The sequence below is a fragment of the Ylistrum balloti genome, unplaced genomic scaffold (assembly GCF_031769215.1).
Source record: "Ylistrum balloti isolate Yb309-2 unplaced genomic scaffold, AGI_CSIRO_Ybal_v1 Utg370052, whole genome shotgun sequence".
In the NCBI taxonomy this organism is placed as follows: Eukaryota; Metazoa; Mollusca; class Bivalvia; order Pectinida; family Pectinidae; genus Ylistrum; species Ylistrum balloti.
This window is the reverse complement of record NW_026782104.1, coordinates 255,390-281,780: the sequence shown is the minus strand read 5'-3', so window position 1 is coordinate 281,780 and position 26,391 is coordinate 255,390. Positions and strand designations below refer to the sequence as shown.

At 36.7% G+C, this 26,391-nt stretch overlaps 1 protein-coding gene across 4 annotated transcripts; it reads right to left on the bottom strand.

Moving 5' to 3' along the window:
* Window positions 1-1,472: 1,472 nt before the first annotated feature.
* LOC132549280 (transcription factor GATA-3-like) lies at window positions 1,473-24,392 on the bottom strand. Of its 4 annotated transcripts, none has more exons than XM_060213196.1 (6): window positions 24,259-24,392; window positions 23,424-23,811; window positions 19,331-19,807; window positions 16,281-16,438; window positions 10,006-10,131; window positions 1,473-3,694 (listed from the first exon to the last, which is right to left on the bottom strand). In XM_060213196.1, the coding sequence occupies exons 2-6, from the start codon at window positions 23,629-23,631 to the stop codon at window positions 3,281-3,283; spliced, it is 1,383 nt and encodes a 460-aa protein (XP_060069179.1). In that variant the 5' UTR covers window positions 23,632-23,811; window positions 24,259-24,392; the 3' UTR covers window positions 1,473-3,280. The 4 variants fall into 4 exon arrangements, with proteins under 4 accessions (XP_060069179.1, XP_060069182.1, XP_060069181.1 ...); XM_060213199.1 differs by having other exon boundaries at window positions 16,281-16,426; XM_060213198.1 differs by having other exon boundaries at window positions 19,331-19,801.
* Between the last annotated feature and the right edge of the window lie 1,999 nt (window positions 24,393-26,391).

Here is a 26,391-nt window from a genome sequence, read left to right as displayed (position 1 = left end):
CCTCGGTGCGATCGAGCTGTATTCAAGTGTCCATTGTAGGCACATTTGTATGTATTGTTTGTAGAGATAGAGTGCAGATAAAACCATGCGTTAATATGTACACAAATATATATATGTATAATAGTAATCTGAAAATCCTCATGTTAGTCAAACATGAGAAAAGATGATACAATATTCTTATTCGTTGAAATAGATATCAATAAATGGGAAGTTGGACGCTGCACATCATCCACCAGACTGGTGCCTTGGTAAGAAAAGTACTATGTTGACATTGAAGTGTACAAAACATTGTTACACCTGTTGGTGTAGAAAGACAAATTACATTGATGTGATTTATCTAAAGTCTTATTCAATGTTTTTTTTTTTTTTTTAATTTCCTCCTAATTTGATACATAACTATTAGGAAAATGAAAAGAAAATATATTCACATTTGTAAGTTCTTCTTTTCTAATATTCACTTATAAATTCATGGTATTCATCGATTTTTACATATTTCACTAACTTACTCAAGGTCTTGTAATATATGTTACACGTCTCTGATATAACTTACTGGGTCATATCTGTTATGACCTATAAATTCTACAATTTTTACTCTTTCACATTAATTATTTATTCTACAATATTTGTTTATCTTTTTTTTTCAATATCTCTTATTGTAATGGGACAACATTACATTACTCTGTTAATTGAGTAAGTAAAATCCCATAAGCAGGATAGATATCCCTTTACGTGATATATATAGCTTGCTTACGGACTTAAACAATATTCACCTGATAATTTTGTAGTATTTGTTTAACAGCACCCATATAAAATCGTCAAATACTTCGATACCTGTACACGACAAGTTATTTACAGGTGAAAGTGCAGTAAGTGAAGAATATCACGATTACTTTGTTTGATTTAAACATATTTTATTGCCCAGAATAACAAAGGGATTGGGCACAGATTACTTTGTGCTGTATATTCATGGTGTATTTGTATCTCTGTAATGTAGGTTTCGTTTTTAATCAATACATTAGATATCCAAGTCATTAATCACATTTCAAATAGGTGATTTTTTATGTGATATAAAGAAACTTCATATATGAATTTTTATCATAATTAATATTATTAATTGATATTGTAACGACGTCAATTATCATATTTCATGGTGTAAAATATTGAAACGTAATTAACAAAATTGAAAATTTATGAAACATTGCCATAGTAATAAAATGGATGCAGAAAAAATGCATATTTATATTTACACAACAGAACCCTTGCCTACTGAAAATGTCTCATATGTATTGTACGTTTGTATCATAACCATATGTACGTTGTTGTATTTAGGTTACATTCTGTTCCTGTGAAACGACACACTAGTCTATCAAATAAATACAAAGAGTGCACATTTTGTTTATTTTGTTTTTTTTATTTGTCATAATGGAAAATTCTGATTTTTTTTCAATTATACATTATCATTCAATTAATTATACACGGCATAAAACAGCAAAATAGCTAACAATATTTTTTATGTCCACAATAGTGAAGAAATGTACAACATGGCCAAATCATACGATTCCTTAAAACTGATATAACTGAACAAAAACATTGTTGATTTTCAATTATCAAACCGGAGTTCTGATAAATAAATAATAAAACAGAATCATATTTGAATGGATGGGATTTGCGTTTGATTTTTGTCATGGATAAAAAATATTGCACATAAATTTGTTGTATTAAGAACATATTTTATAAATTGATGTAGTTGAAGTACAATCTTGACCATGCTAGACATACAACATTCCTCATACGAAAGCTGCGTAGTAAGTTCGCCAGTGCTGTCCGCCTTCGACATGGAATGTACCCTGACTGAGAACAAACTAATCTACTACTGTACATTGGATTTCAAGTAGATCCGTTCAAGGATAAATACATCTACAGAAGTATATTTGAAGGACGAGTTTGCCCTCCCGGTTTTTTACTCTCTTTAATGTACAACATTATTATTAAAAGGCACACATACAAAATTTCTGTGACACTTCCACCAATAACAAACGGGAGCGAGTAATCATCATGATGACGTCACTTCACTAATGGAAGTGAAATGCGTCATCGTGATGACGTCACTCTATATCTAGTCTAGCACTCGGGATATGCCTGATTCTTACAACACATTAAATTTTATATAACCGTAACCAGTTCAGACTTGTGGGACTAGAAAACGAGCTCAGTATAATTATAAATGTTATGTTAATCACTGTCTTTCTTCGGCACACCACTCTCTCAACCAACGATAATAAATAGAATATTTACAAGTGACATGAAATCTGAAAATGCAATGAAAACAATGGTCAGTTTACTTATATATATTGTTAATTGAAAAATTCTCCTCATTTTGAGCAAAAACACAATTCTGCACTTTAGCTGAACGCAGTCTATTAGTGTTAATGGTTAGCGGCCCAAATGTCGCGTGATCTAGCCATACTACAGTAATCCCATATTAGGCAACAGTTATTCAACCAATCCACACACAGTGTTTATTAGGACAAGCACCATTTAGTTGACGAAGTACAGGGCCAACAACAGTCCTTTACCATCCCTCTACAATAACACAAGAATTCAAAATGTGTTTTTTAAAGTCTGGAGTGATCGAGACCTACAGCAGTCCGCCATAGTCTATGAAACGTGAAATGCTGAGGTCGGGACGCGAGCTGACCCTCCTGTGTGGTTATGAGGCACCACTGGGTCGATTTACCCGAGAGAGTTCCTCCATGTCACCTTCACGACGACAACACATATCACTACCTAGATTTACTGTTCAAAGAAATCACGTTAAGGTGAGCGCTGGTGAAATCGGAGATCCGGATAGAGTCCAGCATTGTCATAATCCGTGGCAATAACAATATTTCTATGCAGTGGTAGTTCGTGACTGAGATCCTTCCACTGTAGATGAGACGTTCGCACGCATTCGAAACACCTATGTTGTCATTTCTCAGGATTAGATGAAACAGCTCTCGTATATTTTTTCTCGTTACCTCTCGTGAGCGAGGGTATCGTATGACAGACTGTGTTCTGTCCAAGGGAATTAGCTAGAGTGTTTCAGGCAAAAGAAAAAACGCACCGGTTCACGATCTAACGAACACACTTTCCCACTAGACCCTGACGCTCCAGCGTAGGCCTCTGGAGGCCGGAGCGCCGTCCATCCTGAGTACGCTATTATTGACCCCGGCCTGTGCTGACCGGAGTTTGCGCGTTATTGTTCACGTGCACTTATCGGCGGGTTTTTTACCGATCACCTTCACGCCATCGCGCCCACCATATTTGTTGTCGTGGATAAGTTTAATCCCGAGGAAAAGCCTGACGACGAAATGCTTGGAATACTTGAAAATGATGATGCAAAACTTGATGGTATGGATGATGAAAAGTTATTGAATCCTCCTCCAAGGCTACCATGTCCAATACCTCCTGCTCCCTGCATGTGAGACGATCCCGGGGAGATGTACGACCCTCCAAGCGACGAGCTACCGCCCATGTATGTTGGCATTGGGGCGTGCATAGCATTCATGTTGGGATGAAATCCACCGAAGGTTTTGTCGAGTGGTTTCAGGAAGTCGGCCATCTGCATACCTTTTCCCTTCTTCTTGCTTTTAGTTGACATCTTCCTGTTCCTCGTCTGAATACCATCTTTCTTCATAGTGAGCGGTCGGTTAACCTGTAAAGTATAAAACACACAAATCATTAGCTACTATGTCTGTGACTACCATCGCCCTATTCACAAGTGATATTTACCCATCTCATCTCTGGCTACATTTATGACGGTTTCCGTTACACAACGCTGAAGAACAATGACAAGTTTCATATAACACCGACAGAGTGTAACGCTAACCAGAACTATTCTACACCAAATCAATTTGCTTGTTTTATTTCCTGACAGCTCCGTTTGTTCGAACCATTTTTCAAAGAGTCAAACTGCCAACTCGGTCAGATTCTTCACATACAGCCCCACGGTAATTAAAACATATTTCTCGGCACTCCTGGCCAGCCCACATGTCGGACCTGTCGTCCAGTACTAGTACAATGCAGTTTTACGAACATTGAATCAGACTTATATTTTAGTTTTATTTGAAACTTGAAATCGTTACCAATTACGTCAGGAAAACGCTAATTTGTGGTTACTTTTGAAGACAATGACGTTTCACATAAACAAGGGAACAGTCAGGAGGATCTGAAGCGACGGGGGCCCGATGCCAGAACTACACTGAAAAATTACCCCGACATGCCTTTCTGAAATGTCTACAAAGGAACAAAAACATGGATACAATGTCAGGGCATCTCGTGGGGAGCATAAGGGGTGAGGGAGACACACGGTAAAGTATACCATGTCAGGGAGTTGTCACTTTGACTGGAAGATCTTTGGACTCTGTCGACTTGATGTAATGCGATTTGTCACATAGATTGTTAGTGGGGCAGTGACAACCCTCATCCGAGCCACACACGGAAAAAGTCTGTTCATTGAACCAGAAGGCTGATACAATGTCCCTAAACCAACATTTGCAGTAACTAAGCACAAAGCTGTCATGGGTAACTAGAGGCAAAACCCCGTCTTTGTACGAGATCCGCAGCCTAATTATCTTAAGTGATCATCATGTTAGCTGATTGCCCTCTGCTAACGTGTGGTCGGTGCGCGATTGTCGATGAGCAGCCATTTAGCTTTGTCAGGTAGCGCTACCTCATGGTGCGGTAATCAGGACAGTCCGGGTCGTGTTTATATCGGGTGGACAAAGGAAGGCAACACCAGATACCTAAATCGTTACTGACTGAATAGAAAATAAACGATCGCCATTTTCTGCCAAGAGACATCATTTTCCTTCCTCCTGTGGGAGCACAGATTGTCATTTTAATCCAGGTTTAATTTTTATTGCTGGAAAAATCACCGAGCTTTTAAGTTACCGTGCTATACATTCCTTTTGGTCATTTGCCTGAAGTTGCAAATATTCCATATGGAGAAGATCCTGATTGATTCTGAAGGGTAGAAATATTGGCATGATAGTTGGTTTTAATCCCCTGAACATAAAACCCTCGTCGTGACAAAGCCTGATATGTAAGTAATAGTAACATATCGCTGATGATCTAGACTGTGAATCGAAAACCAATCACCGACCGACTTAAAACCAAAGCTATGTCTGCATGTTAATGCGCTCTACCTTGCCAGTCACATTTGATAAATTATTTTTTTTCAGGAAAAGTCAATGGTTTTCCCTATAAGAATCAATACGAGTTGTATTGTTCCTACGGCCGCCGGTTATACACGGACCACGAGCAGTCAATTCTAACTGTAGTCTCAGTGTTACCTGTTGGTCGGACCGACATTTTTCACAATCATTATTCACAGACATGTGTAAGGCACGGGCCACAATTAATTTGCTTCCCAACCCCAAAGAGGATTGCCATGATATAATGGAGAAGAACCTTTCAACCACTGTAGCAATTATTTGTGCCAAGATAATAACGTACCGCTGAATCATAACCAGGGATTCGGTATTGTGAACTCGTAAATAAGGAATATTTATATAAGGATAGGGAAAATGTTTACAGATAAATGTTCTAGTTGAAAGCATGAGTTTCAAAACATTTGAATTTTTTCACTCTAGCCGTGTATATGTCGCCGGAGTCGAGACAGTGTCTGTCCCTATTCTGTCACAACTGTACTTTCTCTGCCGGTGGCCTCGTTATCGGGAACATCTCGAAATAAATCCAATGAGTTCGGAACCTTCTGACCGTGAAACCATGATGAGCTATAATTAGCAGAAACTAACTGATAACGTAATTAATAGCGAGCTTTTCCGTGAATAACTTTCTCTTCCACAATAGATTGATATAAGTTGAACATAATTATGTAAGAAACTAAAATTACCTGTTCAATGTGCCGAATTAAATGATCGACAAATTTGTTTTTAAAGTATAAAAGTGTTTTTGTTCCATGTATTACATTTAATTTCAGATCAATGGTAGATCGTGAATGCCGTGTTTCGGGAATGCATCGACAGTCTGGTAATGACAGACTGACACGAGATTTAAATCAGATCGGGTGTGTGACCTCCATATCGTGTAGTAAAACTGCAGATATATTGCATGGGAACGCTAGTTGTAAATTTAACTCGATTTTATTTCTCTATTTATAAAAGTAGAAAAAAAAACCCTCATCCGATACACAAAAATGCTTCTGTATGAAATTCCCACTCATAATAGAACGATGTAAACGGAGAGAAGTTTGCTTGTACATTTTCTGAAAAGCTATGCAAGTTATGTACTTCATGTCGCCACAGAGCTGAAACCGGAACTGCCGCAGTTGTTGGCCTTAGTGAACTCTTCAATGTAGAGAAATCAATACCGTTGTTTGAATTTAAAAGTAGACAAAACTGAAAAGGCAAGCTCTCGACAAAACTGGTTCGACTATTTAGTACTCTGTGACAGGTTGTATGAAGGGAAACTAATACCCCTAGGCTGTTGCTTTTCAAAAAAGGCCTCATCGTGTAATTATGTCATATTCCCTATAGAAGCTGATCACTAAGGCATGTTTGTAGTAAATATAATATTGCAATGATTGGGGTGGAAATAACTAGAACTCTTTCGAGAATAAAGGTACAAAGGTGATGTACACCAAGGGCAAATGAGAGCTCCCTTCTTAAATGGAGAAGAGACCGAAAATTGAAATCCAATCGACCATGTAAAATATTTATGTCGACTCCAAGGAGTCTGTTACTTTCTATCGTACATACTTATGTTGGAATTTTGTTCCTTTGATCCGGACCACGTTTTTAAAAGGTGGCGACTTTAACCTTCGGTACGGCATTTTTCTCTGTACTTATTTAATGAAATGAGATTTAACTCTATATATTACAAATCAAATACATTTAATTGTTGTGTCTGTTTCGCTTTCCATCCGACCTAAGGTCGAATAAACCCGCTACGCTATTGTCTGTCTCCATTCTCAGATCCTAGTGGTCACTTCCTATAGTCCGTCAGCCAGTCGTATATAACAGGTCTCGAGATATGTAGAAAATGGATAATGTTATACTTGTATATAGGCCCTAAATGTTAATGCGTTAATGGAACCTGCGCTATTAGAAACAATGAGATGCTCGCGTTTATAGCTCAGTGGAATGGCTACCAGACGTACGGCAATATGTGTGTTGATTATAAATGTTTACAACAACTGTTGCGGCACGTTCGAACCAATCAGAGCATGAGATTGCCATTTGCGAACGTCTATAAATCTATCGTGTCTTATATCTATCTGTATCAGTGTTGTGGTCGAATTACTTATCAGTTCTGTAAACAACCTTGGGATTCCACTAGTGTTACTCTTCCTGTTCAGAAATATAGATATAAATCATATTTGCTCATTTAACTTGCTCAGCCTGCCACTCTGTAGGCAGGTGAGTCGAGTCTCGGTAACACCGCTCTATCGTCCGTCCCTAGAGCCCACCAACCAACCCATCTGACCGATCATCGATCTCTATCTATTATTGATCTCATTCATTTTTAATTTTTACCTGCACCGTTTGTCTTACAAATGACTGGCGAGCTAGTGGTGGACGTTGATAATGAGGGGTATATATACTGATTGTTGGTATGTCTCAGTTGCCGTTGATTTCTGCTTTGTATTGTCAACACATCTGATTTGATTACTAAATGGGCTTTGTAGCCAGACGTACGAGACCAGGAAAACACAGTACAAGTTAACATAAAAAATGGATGTGTCTTATGTTTTCCTGTCATTTTATTTATTGATGTATTATGTTTTATGATTATGATCCGGCAGTCACCGATGTTAGAGGCGATAAGACTAGACATAACGATAACATTCTTTATACGGAATCTCACGATATTATCAATTAATACAAGTAAATTTCTTGCGATGTAACAGTCCATGTCTGAATTGCATGAAGCTTGTCTCTCCAGAGTTGTAAACTGTCCCCAACTCCTAGGTGAATTCAGGGGTAGTTTTCTACACAGAGCACAGAAGTCATTATCGAACAGATAGTTACAGCCAATAATGATGAATTACAGCGCTTTTTTAGGTCATGAATTTATTTTTGTTATTCATGCAAGGCCTTTTCAATGGTACAAGGCGGAGGCGAGGATCGACATAACCGTTCAATGAGTATACACGGAAATAAACAAATTAATATTTTCAATGCGTATACCGACACCAATACAAAAAAACTAGGAGCAAGTAAAATGGTTATTAATGAAATACGTACGTCGGTTAGACTGAACGCATGTAAAGGTATAGGAAGAATACATGAAAGCCCGTCTGTCACTAGTATCAACTTTGACAAGAAAATTGGTGCCCAGAGCCCGATCGACTGAGGAATGGCGCTCGGTCCGTGAAATACATGGTAGAGACACGCTATGTCTCTTTAGAAACATAATGCTAGAGAAATCTTAGCTCGCAGCGAAACTTTGGAAAGTTTACTGGTTGTCGACATAGCTAACGACAAAAGTTAATGGTAATGGGGATATGCTTTGAAACAGGAGGGACCGAAAGTGCCAGGTACGGCAGAATGACTTCATGGCCGCACTGTCACGCCCGATTACGCGCGGAAAATAGCGACACCACTTTCATCTACAACGTTGTAGTAACCTCCTAGTTTTCGAATCTTTGCCCACGTGAAAGTGTGAGCTGTTAATGGGACAGGGGCCGGAGCTGAGTACAAATCCTTTGTTCGTCATAGTAGTGTAAAATTGAAAGTCAACCCAAGATAAACACACTTTTTTGCTCCAATGAACTTTACAAAATTGCGAAATGATATTATCAAAATTGAAATCTTGAATCAAAATTTTTCGATAGTTGATCAGCCAATAATATGAGTAAAAAATTCTTTGTATTTTTTTAATGAAATACGATTAATTTAAAAGCTATGTACCACAGATATTCCGATAAAATTGCTTCGAGATTTTTTTTAAAATTGTAAGCAGTATTTTTTCGAATTTTATGACAAGTGACAGTAATCATTGTTCATGAATGAGCGAGCAAGATGTATACTTTTCATATTTCTTATATCCTAATGTGTGTTTTGTATTCTCCCCGCGAAATATTTACAGTGTTAAATGCACAAACCATATACCTTAAAATTTGTGAATCCCTAATACCTAACTGAATTGCGTACTGCCAAGTCGTTAGGTGTATTGCTGATATCTATCTAATGGATTTTAGTAGAAAATATCTATATGGTGTTCAGAAAAAATATATACAATATTTATAATACTTCAAATTGCCAAAAATGACCTATTTTTATTACATACCCGATCAGTATACAATAATAATTTTCTAAATAATTTATAATTATAAATAAATTACAAAATGAGTTATGATGACAAATAAATTAGCATATGTATTTAAAAGAAAATTGGATTAATTGATAAAAATGTTTGTTTCCTTAGCATGACGTTAGGTATGTATTCTACGCCATGAAACAAAGTAAAAACCTGGAACCAGTCAAGCGCACAATAGAACTGGACGTGTATGACATATCTGGATCTTTTCAAACAAACAAGATTACATATTTCTGGAGGCCAGTCTGATGGCGAGGCTGATAAGTGACCGATGGTCAGTATCAACCCTGCAGGAACTGACCACAGAACACCAGACGTTTGACTCACCGACGAATTTGAGCGATAAAACAAAAACCTTGAGCCATGCACAGCTGTAGATTATACAATACAACCCTTGCTTTTGTCAACTTCGATTATGTCTCAGTTTTGGATGAAGCCCTGAAGCAATGAGTAAGGCCTTATAGGCTCGTGTAGGATTGTCGGATACACACCCTAAACATGTATTGCCGCCTTCCAACCCTTTCTGCCAATTTAACACCCACCACTTCCTAATTCAAGAATGCCTTCTGATTTTGGCAATTTGACTCAGTTGCGAACTTGGTCCGAAACACCAATTTATACCACTAGAATATTGGAATACAGTTTTAGAAATTATAAGCCCTTATTAAAGGTTAGACTTACGTTGTGGAGTTTGTAGTAAAGACCACATGCGTTGCACACTGGATCACCATTGGCGTTACGTCGCCACAACGTCGTTGTTGACGTTCCACAATTGGCGCAACTTGTTCCTGCTCTTCGAGCTGCGGACTGTAACAGAAAACATCAAATCACCATTATGATAATAACACATCAGTACCCGTTTGATCTATCACAAAAAAATATTTGAAAACATGGCTGTGGCGACGACAATGTGTAGAAATAAAGATAGATTTTGTCGATAAACACTTCACACATTTAGAGACATCAGCAGCCGGATGATTCATTAAAATGTATAGATACTATCATAGATTTGTATTTCAAATACATGGATGATGACAAAAATTGTGGAAATAAAACAGATCAGCTGTATACAGTTATATTTTATGAATCACTGTGTTGGTGTATAGGGAGGACTAGTACAATCTGTTCCTAATAGGTTTGCTCCCAACGTTAGGACTTCACATCTGTTACAAACAAACATCAACATTTTATAACGATCGGGTCGATTTGTCTAATGAACGGTGGTGATAGCAAGGTTTAAGTCCGATAGAGAGAGAGATGCGAGTCGGGTTTATTATTATAGAGCAGTAGACATAGCGGATCTGGATCTAAGTTTACACACAAAGTCCCTGCCTCGCGGATAGCAATGTCGTGTTAGTTTATACAGTACAAAATAACAAGAAAATAAGGAAACTCAGTGTGGCCGAGTTATCCCACGGCTATACATTCTGTATGTATGTATACAATACAGCGTGGTATATTGGATATATCCGTTTCAATGTACATTTCAGAGAGAGTCAATGATCTGTAACAGCGAGCTCTACCCCTTTAGCTACAACATATCACTAAAATCACTACTCCGCCTTGCTGACACTCATGGCGCCCCTAATGCTGTTTCGAGAAAGACATGAGCACCCTCCGGGCCCACTGTGTGACAGAGTATAAAAAAATTTAATATTTGAATTTCGTATGTAAAATGATAGTAAAATGTATACAACCTTCAAACCACTCGGCGCCTTTTACCTGTACATGGCTTTTAACAAAAGAAGACGGAAACCGCACGCCTTCTTACCCTCGCTTGACATATAACTATACAAAACCCATCTTACGCACACGCTCGGATCTTTGTTTTGTGACGGAAGAAGACAATTCTTGACAGTGACCTGTCTGGCCTATGCTCACATCAGTAATGCGGCGTAATATGAGTGGAGTGCTACCGGGTAGGGTGCACGCTGTACGGAGGCGCATCACAAAGAACGAATTGTTTCAAACCAAAATATTTTTGTTAAAGCAACAAGAAGACAAACACTATTCATTTCGTTAAATTGGCAAATTCCCACCGGTAAAGGAGAGGTAAACTGTTTGGGGCTATAACCGGCTACACACAGCTATTATACCTTGTTTCCAAAGTGTCAATGTATTCTGTTAAATGCCTGTTTATCAAGTTCAACTTCTTCAGGGCTTTATGAACGCTGTATTCCATACACGGCGTGTTTAACAAACTAATATTGTAGAAGGGCATTATTCCGTCTTGGAGCCTGCACAAACTGATCAGAGCGTTTTATAATAGCCTAAGGCCGAAAGTAGTGAAAGGATAATTAATAGTTTCCACTTTTCTAAAGTATTAAGATTTCCCAAATCAAACACACATATATATAATAAATATAATATTTTAACTTCAGGATAAAAAATAAATACCGACTTGAAATAAAATTTATTGCACGTCAGACCAAAATTTTTGGTATGTTTTATGAAGAATTAATTAATACAAAAAATTGTAATTTTGCGTTTTAGAATAGATGTTATCACTTTTTCTTTATTATTTTTATGTGTTGTGTTATGCCATAGTGTTGACGTTTTCTTATTAGCTCCGATTGAAGACCTCATCAAATATACCACCCACGGGCTTACAGCGATAACTAAGGACGATGATAGAAAATCATATGATTAGATTTCAATCGAGGTGTAATCAAAACGATAATTTAATACCAAATTGTTCAAATCGTCAATTAACAATCTAAAATCGAAAAATATCAACGACAAATTGTACGATTGTCCGTTCCTGACAGCTCCGAGACGATACCGTTGTGTAAGTTTAAATTACAGTTTGCCTCATAGACAGATCTCAATTATTCGATTTGACCAAATCAGATGGCACGGCTCATAGGTTGCTTGGAACCTCATCTACATTTTTGTTTAAATTGAACGAACAAACAAACATTTGTATTCGTTCTTAAACATTGATCACTGGAGCTGAAAATCGTGGTGTGTTTCTTAGTTAGATTTAGTTGATATTATTTAGTCCATATCTAAATTGGGACAAGATAAGACGTCTATGATGACATAATTTACTTCAAACAAGCTCGAGCGAGTGCTTTGTCTGACGTCACGAGAAAACGTCACGGCTCATGGCGTGTCGTTGTACTGTTTCAGTATTTTCTAATGGATATTTTGTGATATATACAACCCTAGTATCTTCTTTCTTTTGAATGTATCAAAATGTCCCACTAGATAAAACGATATGATTTGGGCCTTAAACTGCCACCTTATCGTATCTATCTGATTGTTTAAAGTCGACCGTACACATGAAGTCTACTTCTCCATTTCTTATCGCCCAATCTTGCACCTCCAATCTCGAATCTAGATCGGTAAATATGCCATCTTTGGTCTCTGCTAAAGAGATCGTGTACAAAGCCGTTGTTCTAGCTGATCAAATTGGAACAATAGCATTCAATACTGTATTTGCTCAACGTTGAATCTAAAGAAAATTGACTATAGGTGATCAAATGTATATCGGTTGTCTTGTTTTAAACATATTATCTCTTAGGAATAAAATGCCCGACATTTAACCCGTCGAACGGAACAAAATATTTATTTCTATTGTTTTTAAATATTTCTTTGTTTCGTTTCGCTGTGATCATATTAGAGATAAATTTTAAGGTTCATACACGATGTTGTTTGTTCCTTACTGTGATATTTATCTAGAAAGACAAACAAATGTGCTTCGCCATGGCACTAGGTTGGCATATTGGTCGGGGCCACGTTACAATACGTATACGGTTTTATAAATCATAACCTGAGGCCTTATAATTTGAACTCTGTCTGTTGAGAAATTAAAAAGAGACGATGCATTCCCTGCCCAAGGGTTGATCAGATACGATACAGATGTGTACACCAACATAACGAAACACTACTCTGCCTCAAGGACAATAGTCACCAACTTTTAAATTCAGTTCTTTGATTTTTTCCGACTTTTTGAGAGAAATACAAAGAATCAAAGATTCACCCTGAATGTATAGTTAAAATATATTGTAGCATATATCACAGAGATATTTTTTGTTATGTCACAAGAAAGACGCGAATATTGACACCTAACCAGGCACTGATACTATCGTGCAGGTCAACATGACATACTTTATTGATATATAAATATTTGATAAGATGTTTAAGATAAAGCTGAGCCATGTTATTATTGCATATCATGAATTATTTTCATCTTTTTTTTTCTTTCTTAATGGTTTGCAGCGCAATATTTTATTTTATAATTTTCCTATCTTATGAAATAAAAATAGAGTTTACACAAACACTCGAAGACCAAAAAATTTAGAGTCGGTAATTTTTAACTCTGGCTGAATTATTCACAACTGAGCTTTACGTGTTGTTGATAATAACGTATTGAATGGTTTGATATGGAAAATAAAAAAATATATATTTCGTCTATGACAGTTTAAATATTCATATTGTTTCCGTCCATACAACCGTCGTACAATGAATCGGCCTTTTCAAACACTTGTTATTGGAGTAACAACTACATTATCACTTAATAACATGCACCACATCATTCTTAAAATACATATCGATAAATTATTCATTTAATAGATTTTTTTAGAGACAAGAAAAATATTATTACGTTCATACATCAGGGGCAGGTTTAGCTATAATCATATATATGTTTCATATATATGCCTGGCAACAACCTGAGGATTTGAGTGATGCTCTCCTATGTCGCTGTGGCATGTTATGAATCTTGGGGAGTGTTGGGGCCGGTGCCAACCAGCTCAGCTTCCATTTGAGATAAATAGTTTCTACTTATGAAGGAAATAGAGGCAAAGTCTATTAAATACTTCCGAGACGGGGATTTGAGTGGGTACGTGTAAACAGCTGGTCAAAGAAATCAAACAGTCATGTATTTGTAAACTTGACCAGTTCATCCGGAGGTATCACTGCATTAGAAAACTTGTGGAAGAATTTATATGCCGATGTTAACGTGTTGACGATGGGGGAGTTGTTTAACACAATTAGTTAGCGATTAGTGTGTATGTACATGTGAATTATCTTTCGTATGACCGATTCAGTGGAATTCAATTACTTTATAAAAACGGTATGAATTTATATCAAGTTTTCATTGTACGATAGTGTGTAGACACGCCTTCTACCAGCGAGCTGGGTCGAGAGATTAAATACACCTTAGACCACCTCCATTGACAACTACCGAGAGAACACGTCTTAAGGACTCGATTTATTTGTGTTATCACATCAAACCAAACAAATTGAACCTACAGCCGTATTAAGAGTTCCGTTTACTGTTGTATCTCCTCACTAATCCTTATATCAATACAATCTATACATTCTCCGTAACACTCTTCATGGCACGTGCCGTTTAGCTACCGTTATCGCATTCAAAAGAAATTTAAATAAGTGTTAAAATATATATTGTTAAGAAATAAACTTCTGGTCGATAAGAAAAGGGGAACCGATATAGGATTATTGTATCTATATATAGAAAGTTAACAAGTGTCCGTTGATATGACTGTAATGTCCAGCATTATTATCATTTCGTCTAAATCTGACCAGAGGTCATCATATATATATATTTCGCTTTTTTATAACACAGCAAGTTTTCTTGTAACCCTAAAGCCAAACAGAGTGTGTTGAAGTAAATCCGACTTTTGGTCGGCGCCAGGACTAGAGTCCTAGACAGGAGCGCCCACCCACCGCTGTTTTCGTGTAAAGGCCCTGCTGTCACGAAAAGGGAATTCCTCAGTCAACCAAGCAAAAAGCACAGACGCCTGTGTACCTATTACTACGTGTTATACAGCCTACTACATCCAAATCCCCTTTCTCTTTCATACATGTCCTTCGCTTCCCCTGACTCCCCTACACAAACATTTCCAAATATTTTTTTCTTGATTTCTCTCAAAGTAAAAATGTAGCAGGAGACATGAGAACTTTCTTTTCATTTTTATCAGATTAAAAGAAAACAGTGCTTATCTTTAACGAAATATTTATGAAGAAATGGCTAATGTTGGGCTGTTGATTGATCGATCAGCCGTATGTAAATTCTCCTGTTAGTCTTGACGATTTGTTCAACGAATGGGGCGTTTTTCGACATGCATATCTCGACAAGGAATAAACTCGAGTGAAAATAAACATATTGCTTTCTAGCTGACAGGGTGTTAAAAGCTGTGGGGAATATAGGATGTCTCGCCGTTATAAAGTTACACCCCAGTGTCTCTGAAACCACAAACGCTGACACACATTGCGTTAGAAACACACATGCAATTGATTAGACCCAACGTTCCAAAACGGAAAAATGATAACGTCAAGTAACGTAAATGACGTCATAATAAAAAAAATTCGATCGCGCTATAATTGCAAGTGTGAAAATGTTTTTTTTTAATGTTTGTTAGATGGTCTCGCTTGCATGCGTGTTATTACTCGAGGGAAATACTTTGTTGTAGCATATTCATTAAAATTCTAGTTCCCGTTGTCGTCCGGGTTCCACTTGCATGGTTTACTGTATCCGGTAGTATTACAGTGTACCTCGACAGCGGGACGTGTCCTCAAAGAGAATGCGTAACAGTATTTCCTAGTTATGATTTTTCTAACAATTGCTACGGTATATGAATTTGAGCCAGGGATATATGAACTAGGAACGTATAAATCAATGTTTTATACTCTAATCATTAAATTTACATGAAGTATACATAAGCCCTCCAAAAAATGTATTATTAGGTCTCGTAGCTAAAATATTTCCAAACTCTCTACTGATATTGACGTAATTAGCGTTATATTCGGACAACAATTAATTTAAAGCCCATGAAAAATAACTCGGTTTTTGAACTAGAATAACCGCAGGGGAAATGATAAAATTGCTGATGAATAAAAATAAGTGTTATTTCAGTCATCATGATGTTGAGTGTATCCTGGATGTGTGTGCATGTGTGCAAGTTTATAATAATTAATAAATTACTCACCAGACGTCGCTTCGGTTTGATGAGGGGTCGGTTTTGACCGTTCATTTTATGGTAGAGACCGCAGGCGTTACACAAGTAATGCCCCGTTCCGTCCCTCCGCCAAAGAGGCGTGGATGTAGCCCCACAGTTGACGCACTCTCTTCCTTCTGAAACAAATACTGAAAAAGGTAAAACCTCTGTAATTGGGTATATCAACAAGCCAGTAAACATTGTAAATAAAAGACAGATAGTTTGACAACGTTGTAGTACATAAACGATTTTATCAGAGAAATAACTGCTCGTTTTTCATTATGACAAAGTGTTCAGTACTTGAGAGTGTCGGTAAATGTACATGTAAAATATAGAAGCAGTTTGTATATAATCATGAGTGTATTCATTTAATTGCTGTGCTCATAAGGAGGCAAGCTATCATATGGCTCACGTAACCAGTCATAAGTACTTTACTGAGCGGAGCCGGATGGCGGGTCCGGATTGTATTAGGGTGGCCAGGTCTGGCCGTCTTGACAGCCACCTGTCGCCAGTAGTACTTGACCCACAGAGCACTAACACAAACTCATACATTTCTTTTTCTACTCTCCCTAATTAGCAGGCCCATAGTTATAAGCCTCACGGCTCGACCACTATGTTGAATTTTCAACTTTTTTTTTTGAAAAGTGAAGGTGTCACACCCAACCGCGCACTGAGGCACGGGTCAGACGATGAGGCACGGGCTCTATGGGAAGTGAATTCAGGACATGGGCACCTACTGTGACCAGAGTCAGTGAACATAAATCTACTACTATTATAAGATTAGTAAAAATATCTATAAATAATTCTAAATATTCATTAGAGCAAGTGTTTCCCATTCAATAAAGAAGCAGTAGTAAACAGGTGTTTTTAATAATACTTTTAAAACCTGGCGAGACTCCTCTTTAGTAGAATTTAAGAGTTATTTGTTTAATCTGTGCATGGTTGAATTACCCTACAGCGAGCGCAATACATTTATGATTTATGAAAGAATTAAGGGCATATATCACATCATAAGATATGTTGACATAATTCATTTTCCCATTCAAGAAAAAAAAATGAATTGCATAAACGCCTATTTAACCAGAGTAACTAGCATATCGGCCAATTAGTAAATGATGTATGAGAGGAGCACTCTCAGCACTTTTAGGAATTTCACCTTTTCATTGCACAAAATTCGTCCTTTATCCTCTTTTCATTAGATTAAATAAATTCGCCTATTCGTTAAATAGAAACACAAGTTCATCGTGTTTACTGCAACAGAATACACAAATGCCAACGAAAACGCCCGCGTGTATCTTGTGCATATTTGAAAACGTGTATTGATTGAAACACTTTTAACACATTGTCTCCATATACTTATATTTCATTTTTACATAAAACGCTTATTTGTAGAATTTTCCGAAGACAAACCCAAAAAGCCATTGACAGTTAGAAAACTGAGGTGTGTCTATCGTTTACACTATTTGTAGGGAATATATTTCTGTACTGTGAACGCCTGGGATTCATAATTATTGATTCTAAACTTAAATTTCAAAGAAACATCGGATTCAGCAGATGCGTCAACGCCTTGTGAGAATTGGAAGCGTAATGATGGGTTCCTATTAATAATTAAAAATGTTGTCCTAAGAACAGGATTTGCTGCTGACTAAAGACAAGGAGTGTAAGGGCGCCTGTCCATGTCAGTTCAACTCTGAACTACTCAATACATTTTAACACCCCCCCCCCCCCCTCCCTTGTAATTGGCCTTTACTAGACAAGGGTGGAATCATATTAACCTGGTCGAAATCAAAATAATTTTTCTAAAAAAGATTTTATCAATTTCGATAAATACAATAAAATATCTTCGGGTTATGATATGTAATTTTATAATTGTTATCCGAAAACAGATGTATATCGGGCATGTCTTGCAGGAGTGGCCACTTGATGCTGTCAGTAATATGCTAACTGGGGATTCTTCTTAACATTTCTACACATGTTAATCAATTAACAGGCCACTTATGCGTTATGAGGCGAAATCTGACTAAGTATATCTCGCCTTCACAAGCACATTCATTTGTAAACACGGTTTTCTCCTTTATTCATAATTAGAAACAGACTTCACGCTAACGGGCAACATATGCTTTTTATAAAACCACCACCATGATATTTCATAATGTACCTGATGCTGGATGGTGGTTATGCTAAAACAATCATTTGAAATAAAGTTGGATACTAAAACAGTGCCACGCCCGCTAAAGAACTCCTATGATCGACTGTTTGAAATATGACTAGCTGTGGGAATTCAATTAAAATTTTAAAGAATAATCACATTTGAATTGCATTTGTTATTGTTGATGTGATTAAAATTTATTTCACATTCATGGTTATAATAAAAAGAATATTATTATATATAGATGTAAAATATATATATATATATATTTTTTTTACGTCTATATATATATTTTCAGATCGCGTTATCTGATATAGTTGTACTACATCGGCCAAGGTTTATACTATTTATCAAACCGACTACCGGTCGCTCCGTATGTCATCCGGACAACCCGGAACACCTCGAGTGTTGTCAACAATGTTTAGATCAAGGACTTTAATACCAAGTAAAAGTAACAGGAAATTTTCTAAGCTTTATCTGATGCACCACTAAATAAGACGTCCTTCCAGATTGAATCAAAGTCTAAATTATTTCCAAAATACAACAGTCACATGTTATAAATACTTTAAACTGTCAGAATTATTCTTTTGTCCTACTATATATGTATGAATGTATCTGTAGATTATTGCTACAGCTTTCTTTAATGATCTGTTGTCGCATGTACTGTTGTAAAGCAGACATTTATTACCAGTATGGCTATAAAAAATCTTAGTTCATTTTTATACATTTAATTTAACGTGTTTCTATGAATATAAAACACGATAAAAATAATCATATGTCCCTGAGATCGAAATAAAAAAAATGCATCGATAACCTTCCTAAATATACTACATAAACGATATTTTTTCCATACCAAATATGAAAGGAAATCTGAAAATATAAGTATAGTTACCTGCACTTGATCTTGTCTTTGTGCGGGGTCGGGATAGTGCAGAGGTGGCTTTAAAAACACTGGCTGCGTGGAAACCGAGGGGGCCGCTGGGGTATTCCGAGCTCCCGAAGGAGGGGTACGTGGGGACTGGGTGTGCGGTGTGGCTTCCCCCGTGACTACCAAAGAAGGAAGAGCCATTTTCCTGGGAGTCGTGTTTTTGTGACGGTTTGTTTTCCGGGGTGTATTCTGTAGATGTGGCAACATTTTCAGGAGTACCGTCTTTGGGTGGAGTAGGTGGGAAGTTGAAGGAACTGGAAGCGTTTGAGGTAGCCGGGTGAACAGAGAGGGGCGCGGCCGGATTTGGGTGTGAGAGTGACTTGCCAGCGAAGGGACTCATCCACTGATGGGCGGCGTGGGGGACCATGGATTTACTGTCAGTTAACCAGCTGTGGAGGGGGTTGTGGAAATGTGGTCTGCACACCTGACTCCCACCTGTAACTGATCAAAACAAAAATATTAACATCTTTCTTGATTTACATATTAAATGGTAAACAATTGCGTGTACTTATAGATTTTTGTAATCCTAGCCATATTTTTATTCGAAACATCAATATGGCTTTGTAAAGATATAGCTGGTAATTATGCGAACGCTTTGAAATGATACATTTAACATGACAATGTATTTTTAAAAATTTTATTACATTTCAAATGAGGCTGAACTCATATATGAGATGACCCTTCAAACCCATTTCTCAAACATGAATTACACTTGTTAAATACTACAATACAACATTTTCCATCTAGCGTCTGCAATACTGATGTAATATAAATCCAATTGAAAAAGCTATAAATTTAATTCGGGATAGTAATTTCGTGTCTCCGTAAGGTGTAATGATATTTTTTCTTTTTTATATTGTATTATATGGTTCTATCTCTGATTCATTAAGTCTTTTTTTATTATAAAATCAAATAATATTTAGATTTTTCCTAGAATTATCTAAAAGTGATACAATGACAGCAAACACTCTATGGAATTTAAAACAAACATATATCAAGCATTTAAGGTATTTTAGTGTTATTGGGTTTTTGTCAATTAATGTTATTTTACCCTGTTACATTGTTGCATGGCGTGGGGATATATGTAATACATATTGAGATAAAACATGTTGATTTTTATTTTAAAAATTGATTCGAGTGGAAGAAGCCATGAATGTGGAAACAAATCATTTATATTCTAGCCTAGAATTAATTTAGTTGTAAATGTTGTTTTATTTCTATCATTATTTTGTTTGTACAATTGTAAAAATTCAAATTATTCCGTCTGTTAGCTTTGAAGTGTGGCGTGTCTGAGGGATATCAAACTTTTCTATCAATACTGATTGTTTGTACATGGTAGCAAATTTGTTTCTGTGAATATTATGAAAATATTTATTGAATTCGAGATAGCTTATTTCGACATTAACCGTGTGATAAGGTACATGTACACATGCCTATATTCATTTTTCACTGACACAAAACTTTTCCCCAAAAATATGATTAATATTTATGATTTTTATATCACAAAAATATTTATCCTTAGAGTGTTTAGACAAGTTCTCCAACTAAATTAATTGGTAAGAGTCATATTTCGCACTTACATGAAAAATGTGGCATTTTTGAGATTTTTCATTTTTGACCTACATGGGGAGTGTAAAAGGGGGACTTGACGGATAAATCCCACGCTCCATGACTTGGTTTTAGGTTTCATGTTCATTTTCTACAGAAGCGCATATCATGGTGCTGTTGTGTGTTTTTCCCTTTCAATTGGTACAAGACAAGCGAGAAGGCAGCTTGAGAAATGTAGTGGAAAAGTAGGAACACATTTCTACTGTAGGATTTCTACCTTTAAATTGAGGCAAATTGTCTTTCAATTAAATTAATTGGCGGGTAATTAGAATCAGAAGAGGGTCTGGATTAAAGGAGGGAGTACCAGACGGGTTTGTACCGTGGTCAGGGCCCGATATAGGGAGCTGGGACGAGACAGGCCGGGGACGGGGTTAATTGGCCCGCCCATGGGGAGATTGCTGGGTCCCAGGGAGTCAGGAGAAACCAGCATACAGCGGGGGTCCAATTGGGCACTATAAACCCATCGCTTCGCTGCTGAAACAGTCAAAACTTTCACAACCTACAGTAATTTGTGACAGCGTCTAAAAACGTTTGGCAGCAAAAACATCTGGAATTCCGGAGAGTGTAATTAATAAACTAATTCTAATACATCGAAAGGGGCTACGAAAATGACAGCAAAACTTGGTAGTTTTATATATAGTTCGTTTTGATTTAGAACAGCAGTGAAATCAACAGACACCAAATATATTTCTCCGCGGAAAATGTTTTATATGAACGAGGGGAAAACGTCGCCGTGAATATTGAGGAATTCATAATTGACCCCTTTATATGTCAATTGTTTTAAAGGCAGCTATATTTATATAGACGTATTTAATTTGCCGTGTAAAACAATCTGAGAGTAATTGTCGGAGAAATTGAAAATGAAACGGTATCCCATGCTCCTGACGGGGCAGTTAGTGAGCGTATACTTAGAAGTCAGAAGCTGAAACAGTTGTGCTGACAATATACACCCTGGTGACGCCGGACTGCAAATTATCACATACTTCCTCGACAGAAAATAGGCAACGAATTAACACAATTATCTTAGGCAGCGATTTTCTCTTTTTTGGTGCTAAACCAACACATTTTGTGAAAATGTCAGTTGTTTTAAAGTTTTAAAAATCATTGACAGTGATTTCTAAATAACTTTTATTGAAAAATTATTTTGTACATTATAAAATCTAAATGATATTTATATTTCTTCCAATGACAATTTACTTGTATTACAAACAAATGCCCCTTGTAATTGTTTCCTTTATTTTTGTCTCCTTTACTTCATAACTTAATTTTAACCGAAAAATATGTTGTTTATTAAGCTTACATAATTTTTATAGTCTTGTAAAATGATAAGTTTTTTTGCCGTGAAATCAAGTGAAGTTAATTGGTAGGTAGCTTCTGGTTGGATTTTAAACAATTACACGTTTTATTCTTCATAGAGAAGTTTACGCTTGAAACAAAAATTACTATTGATCATGCTATATTGAAATTAGAGACCTACCGTATATACAAGAAAAAGAGAATTATATAGCAGTCGACCGATCGTTTACACTTGTAGGACTTCTGGAGACTACTGTAAGAGTTCAGACTAATACATGGACCAGATCCTGTTCAATAGCTTCCGTTTTTCAACAGTCTCTTCACCCGAAATTGGACACAAGTGAAGTAGGACTTGTCACCAGAATTATAGAAGTCTTGAACACCGTATAATGTCAAAATGATTCAGAAATACATCCTAACATTTTGTATATCTAAATATCAAAAGTCACCTGTCTGAGAGAATGTCTGTATGTTTTTATGTCGGAGACAGGTAAAAGTCTCTGTGACTATACTGCAATCCGATTTAGTATTTGTTTTTCTTTCCGCGATTTGTTAAAAAGAGATTATACTTTAATTCCTACACCGCTGGTTTAACTCGCTTCAATTACAATATATCATAGGAATATTTCTACCGTGAAACGAGACACAAAAATGTAAATGTTTACGTTTTCGAAACTAACTGGCAGACCAAGGATAAACTACAGTTCTCTAGAGGGAGACACCGAGCTGGGTATAACATGGGTGTATGTGTGTATATATAAATAAATAATACAAAAATGAAAGATATATATTTCGAAAATACTGTATATATTGTGTTCATTGACACATTTATAATATATGTAACCAAGAGAAGAATTTAGGTTTCAATTTCAAATTAAATGAAAATTTGTATATAGTCACTTATAGCAATAATTTCCTTAACTTTCCTGTAAATTTCTAAAATCGTCCACAACAGGTAGACTTCCTTAAGCTGATCAATTTAATATTTTACTGAAACATGAAGATCTTTGTTGTGTGTCGGGTTCTTTATAAAAGACATCTGTTTACTTAATGAATTATTCAGAAATTATAAACTGTTATTTATCGCATTTTTTATGTCCTGTTAATTTCTATTTATTAAGATATTACAACAATTTTATGTGGAATTTCTTACCATGAGAAGGTCGGTATCCCATCGCCCGGGGGTTGGGGTAATACCCCGCAGGGTTCATGTGACCCCCGTTAGAGTCCAAAAAATGGGGGGTGAACATGTCCCCAATATCTTCTGATGGCAGCAATCCGGAGGTGTTCTCGGGATAGTTCCGTGGGGCCTCGGGCCCTCGCAACCAGGAGGCAGCGTGTTGTTCACTGGTTACCTCCATCGTAAATAGACACAGTTAAGTCACAACAACTGGTGAAAATTTACTCTCAAGTCCCGATCGCTTATCTCCCGAAATGGTCGGATGAAGATTTGAGTAGCCGTGTAAAATCCAACGAGGATCTGTATAATAGGGAGTTCTCCCGTGGTCTGTCCAATATTTCGTTATCACCAACTAGTTTATCTGCAATAAAATACAATAATTTCAATGACAATATATAATATTATCACAGAGTCATCATACCGGTTAACACACGCCGTAAATTCCAACCTCATAAGAAAAATAAACAAACATTTTTTATCCCTAAATTCTTAAAAGTAAACAATTTTATAATCACTCATTACGCATGCAAGATAAAAAATAGAATAGTAAAATTATCCAAAAAATCCTATTTTTATCTGAAATCGTCAATGTAGCGGTACCGTTGGGTAGGCCCCCGTTATAACAGTAGCAGATAACATGGTGATGATAACACTCAATGACGGTTCACGGATAATGTTGTATGTATCAGTGATTGTATGATAAACATATAGCCGAACCACGTGCTGTATGTATACATACATACATACGTATACCTAGGGATTAATAAAACACTGTGATAAAAGTAAATATATAGATCTAAATACGCACATTTTCAAAAGCTCAAAACTATATGAACAATGTAAGTTTTCCAATGCGCTGCACCATGCTGTATACAAGATATGTATCATCCGCTTGCTCGACAAGTCCTGTATGTATAAATAGTAGTTTTGTCCGCTCAACAGCGATGTTAAATGTGATCCGCATACGAGTAAACGTTGTTTCATGAGTAGATTCGCAACATATTCAATTGTACGACGCCGGTCATTACACCAAGGAGAGACCGCTGTGGCGCGACAACTGTATCGTTTGGCCAATCACAGCTCACGTTTCATTGTTGCGGTTGACGTATGCTGAAACTCCGCCCTAAGCCACGCCCTTAAGCTGCGACACACGGTACACATGAGTGCATGTATAGAATTTTGTTTGCCAATCAAATAAATGGTACGGCTCTATTGCAAGACGCCTTCCTCTTTAACAACTTCTGGGCGGAGTTTTATTTACAATAAACATAAGAGTGTATTTCAGTCAGACCAATCATTACACAGGGAAAAGAAACAGTTACACACGCCCATAATCATGTTGAAGCATTATGAATAGTTCAACTTTTTATTTCAAGTGAATGATTTGAAATGCTAATGTCAACTTGTTTTTGTACGTAAAATGACTTGAGATGGAAAATAAACGCGTACAAGGGAAACAGAGCGCTAAGCTCGCGTCCACCCTCCGTTGAATAATTACAAAAGAGGGGCCAGTTTTAGCTCTTACCGGCGCGGTCCTCGCCTGTTATCACTGATGATAAGCCTCAAAAACAGATCATTATTTGCCATCTTTCACGGCGCCCCTCCCGGATATCGAAAATTTATATACTAAGGAACTCACCATTTTAACAATACCACTCCATCACATCGTACGTCAGAGTCTAGTAAATATGATAAAAAAACCCCAAAAAATAAATCAATGAGCTTAGGTTTTTAGAAGGCAAAACGTCACTTAAGTTTTCCTGTACTTAGTGTACAGTGACAGACTAGAATGCATTTTGTTTACTATTAGGTTTTATTGCACAGAATGCACTGTTTCACCACCAGCGTTCTGTCCATCTGTGACTTATGTATGATGGACCCCTACACAGAAATAAATTTCACATTTCTCTAGCCTTTCATCTTCTAGTCATATGAGAAAAACACACTGACACACGAAACAAAGCTGTTCATTAATAACGAAACAGTTTCCCGGTCTATCAACAGAATAACAATCACTCTGGCACGGCTTAATGGACTTACAAAAGCAAAAACAAAAAAGAAATAGCAAAATTGAACAAAATGCCGAATATTTAAAGATTAATGCACACTTTATGTGATAGAAATAATGATAATGCTCAAAGTAATAAAAAGTCATTTAAAATTTTATTTAGCTTTTAAATACAAAAATGAGTCACAATTATTCAAACAATTTCATAATTTTCTCACAAAAAAGGACTCATAAAATACATTTTTATGAATTACTAGCGACAAATAATGCATTCGAATTTAATGTAACGAATAGAAATCTTGCTAATGTATTTCACTAATGTTGTTATGAATTCAGGTGTAATACAATATGTCACCTGTCTTTTTATTTATATATTATGTATTCGAGAATAAATTTAGAGGATGTGATTTAATGGCTTTAAGTAGGCTACTGGGTTGGTAGAAATCTTACCTGATCGATAGCAGATGATATATGAGAGGAGAATTAGACGACTAACCACACTGGATGAGAAGTATGTTATGATGATGATCTGAAATAGATGTCCTATAAATACCATTTTTGATTAGGTTTACATCCAATTTGTCGCGCACCTAATCAGAATAATTACATGATTATTAGAGCAGGTAACAAGGCTATCTCTCACTTGGGGTGTGAAAAATCATGTACACTACTGATAGGCTATCCTACTTCCTCACCTAACCAGAGGAAATCGACGTTTTCGAGCAATTAAATATGATAAGTTTGTCATAAGCCCCTGCCCCCGGGATACACAGGGCGCATAGGGTGAGCTATCACGGACCGGCGGGCAATGTCGATGTGACATGATTGGATCCAAATGAGAAGAAATTGACGGTACTTGATGTCTTAATCTGTCTGCCCATGTCATAACACAACAAATAAGTCAGTTTCCTTACTGTATAGTTAATACTGCAG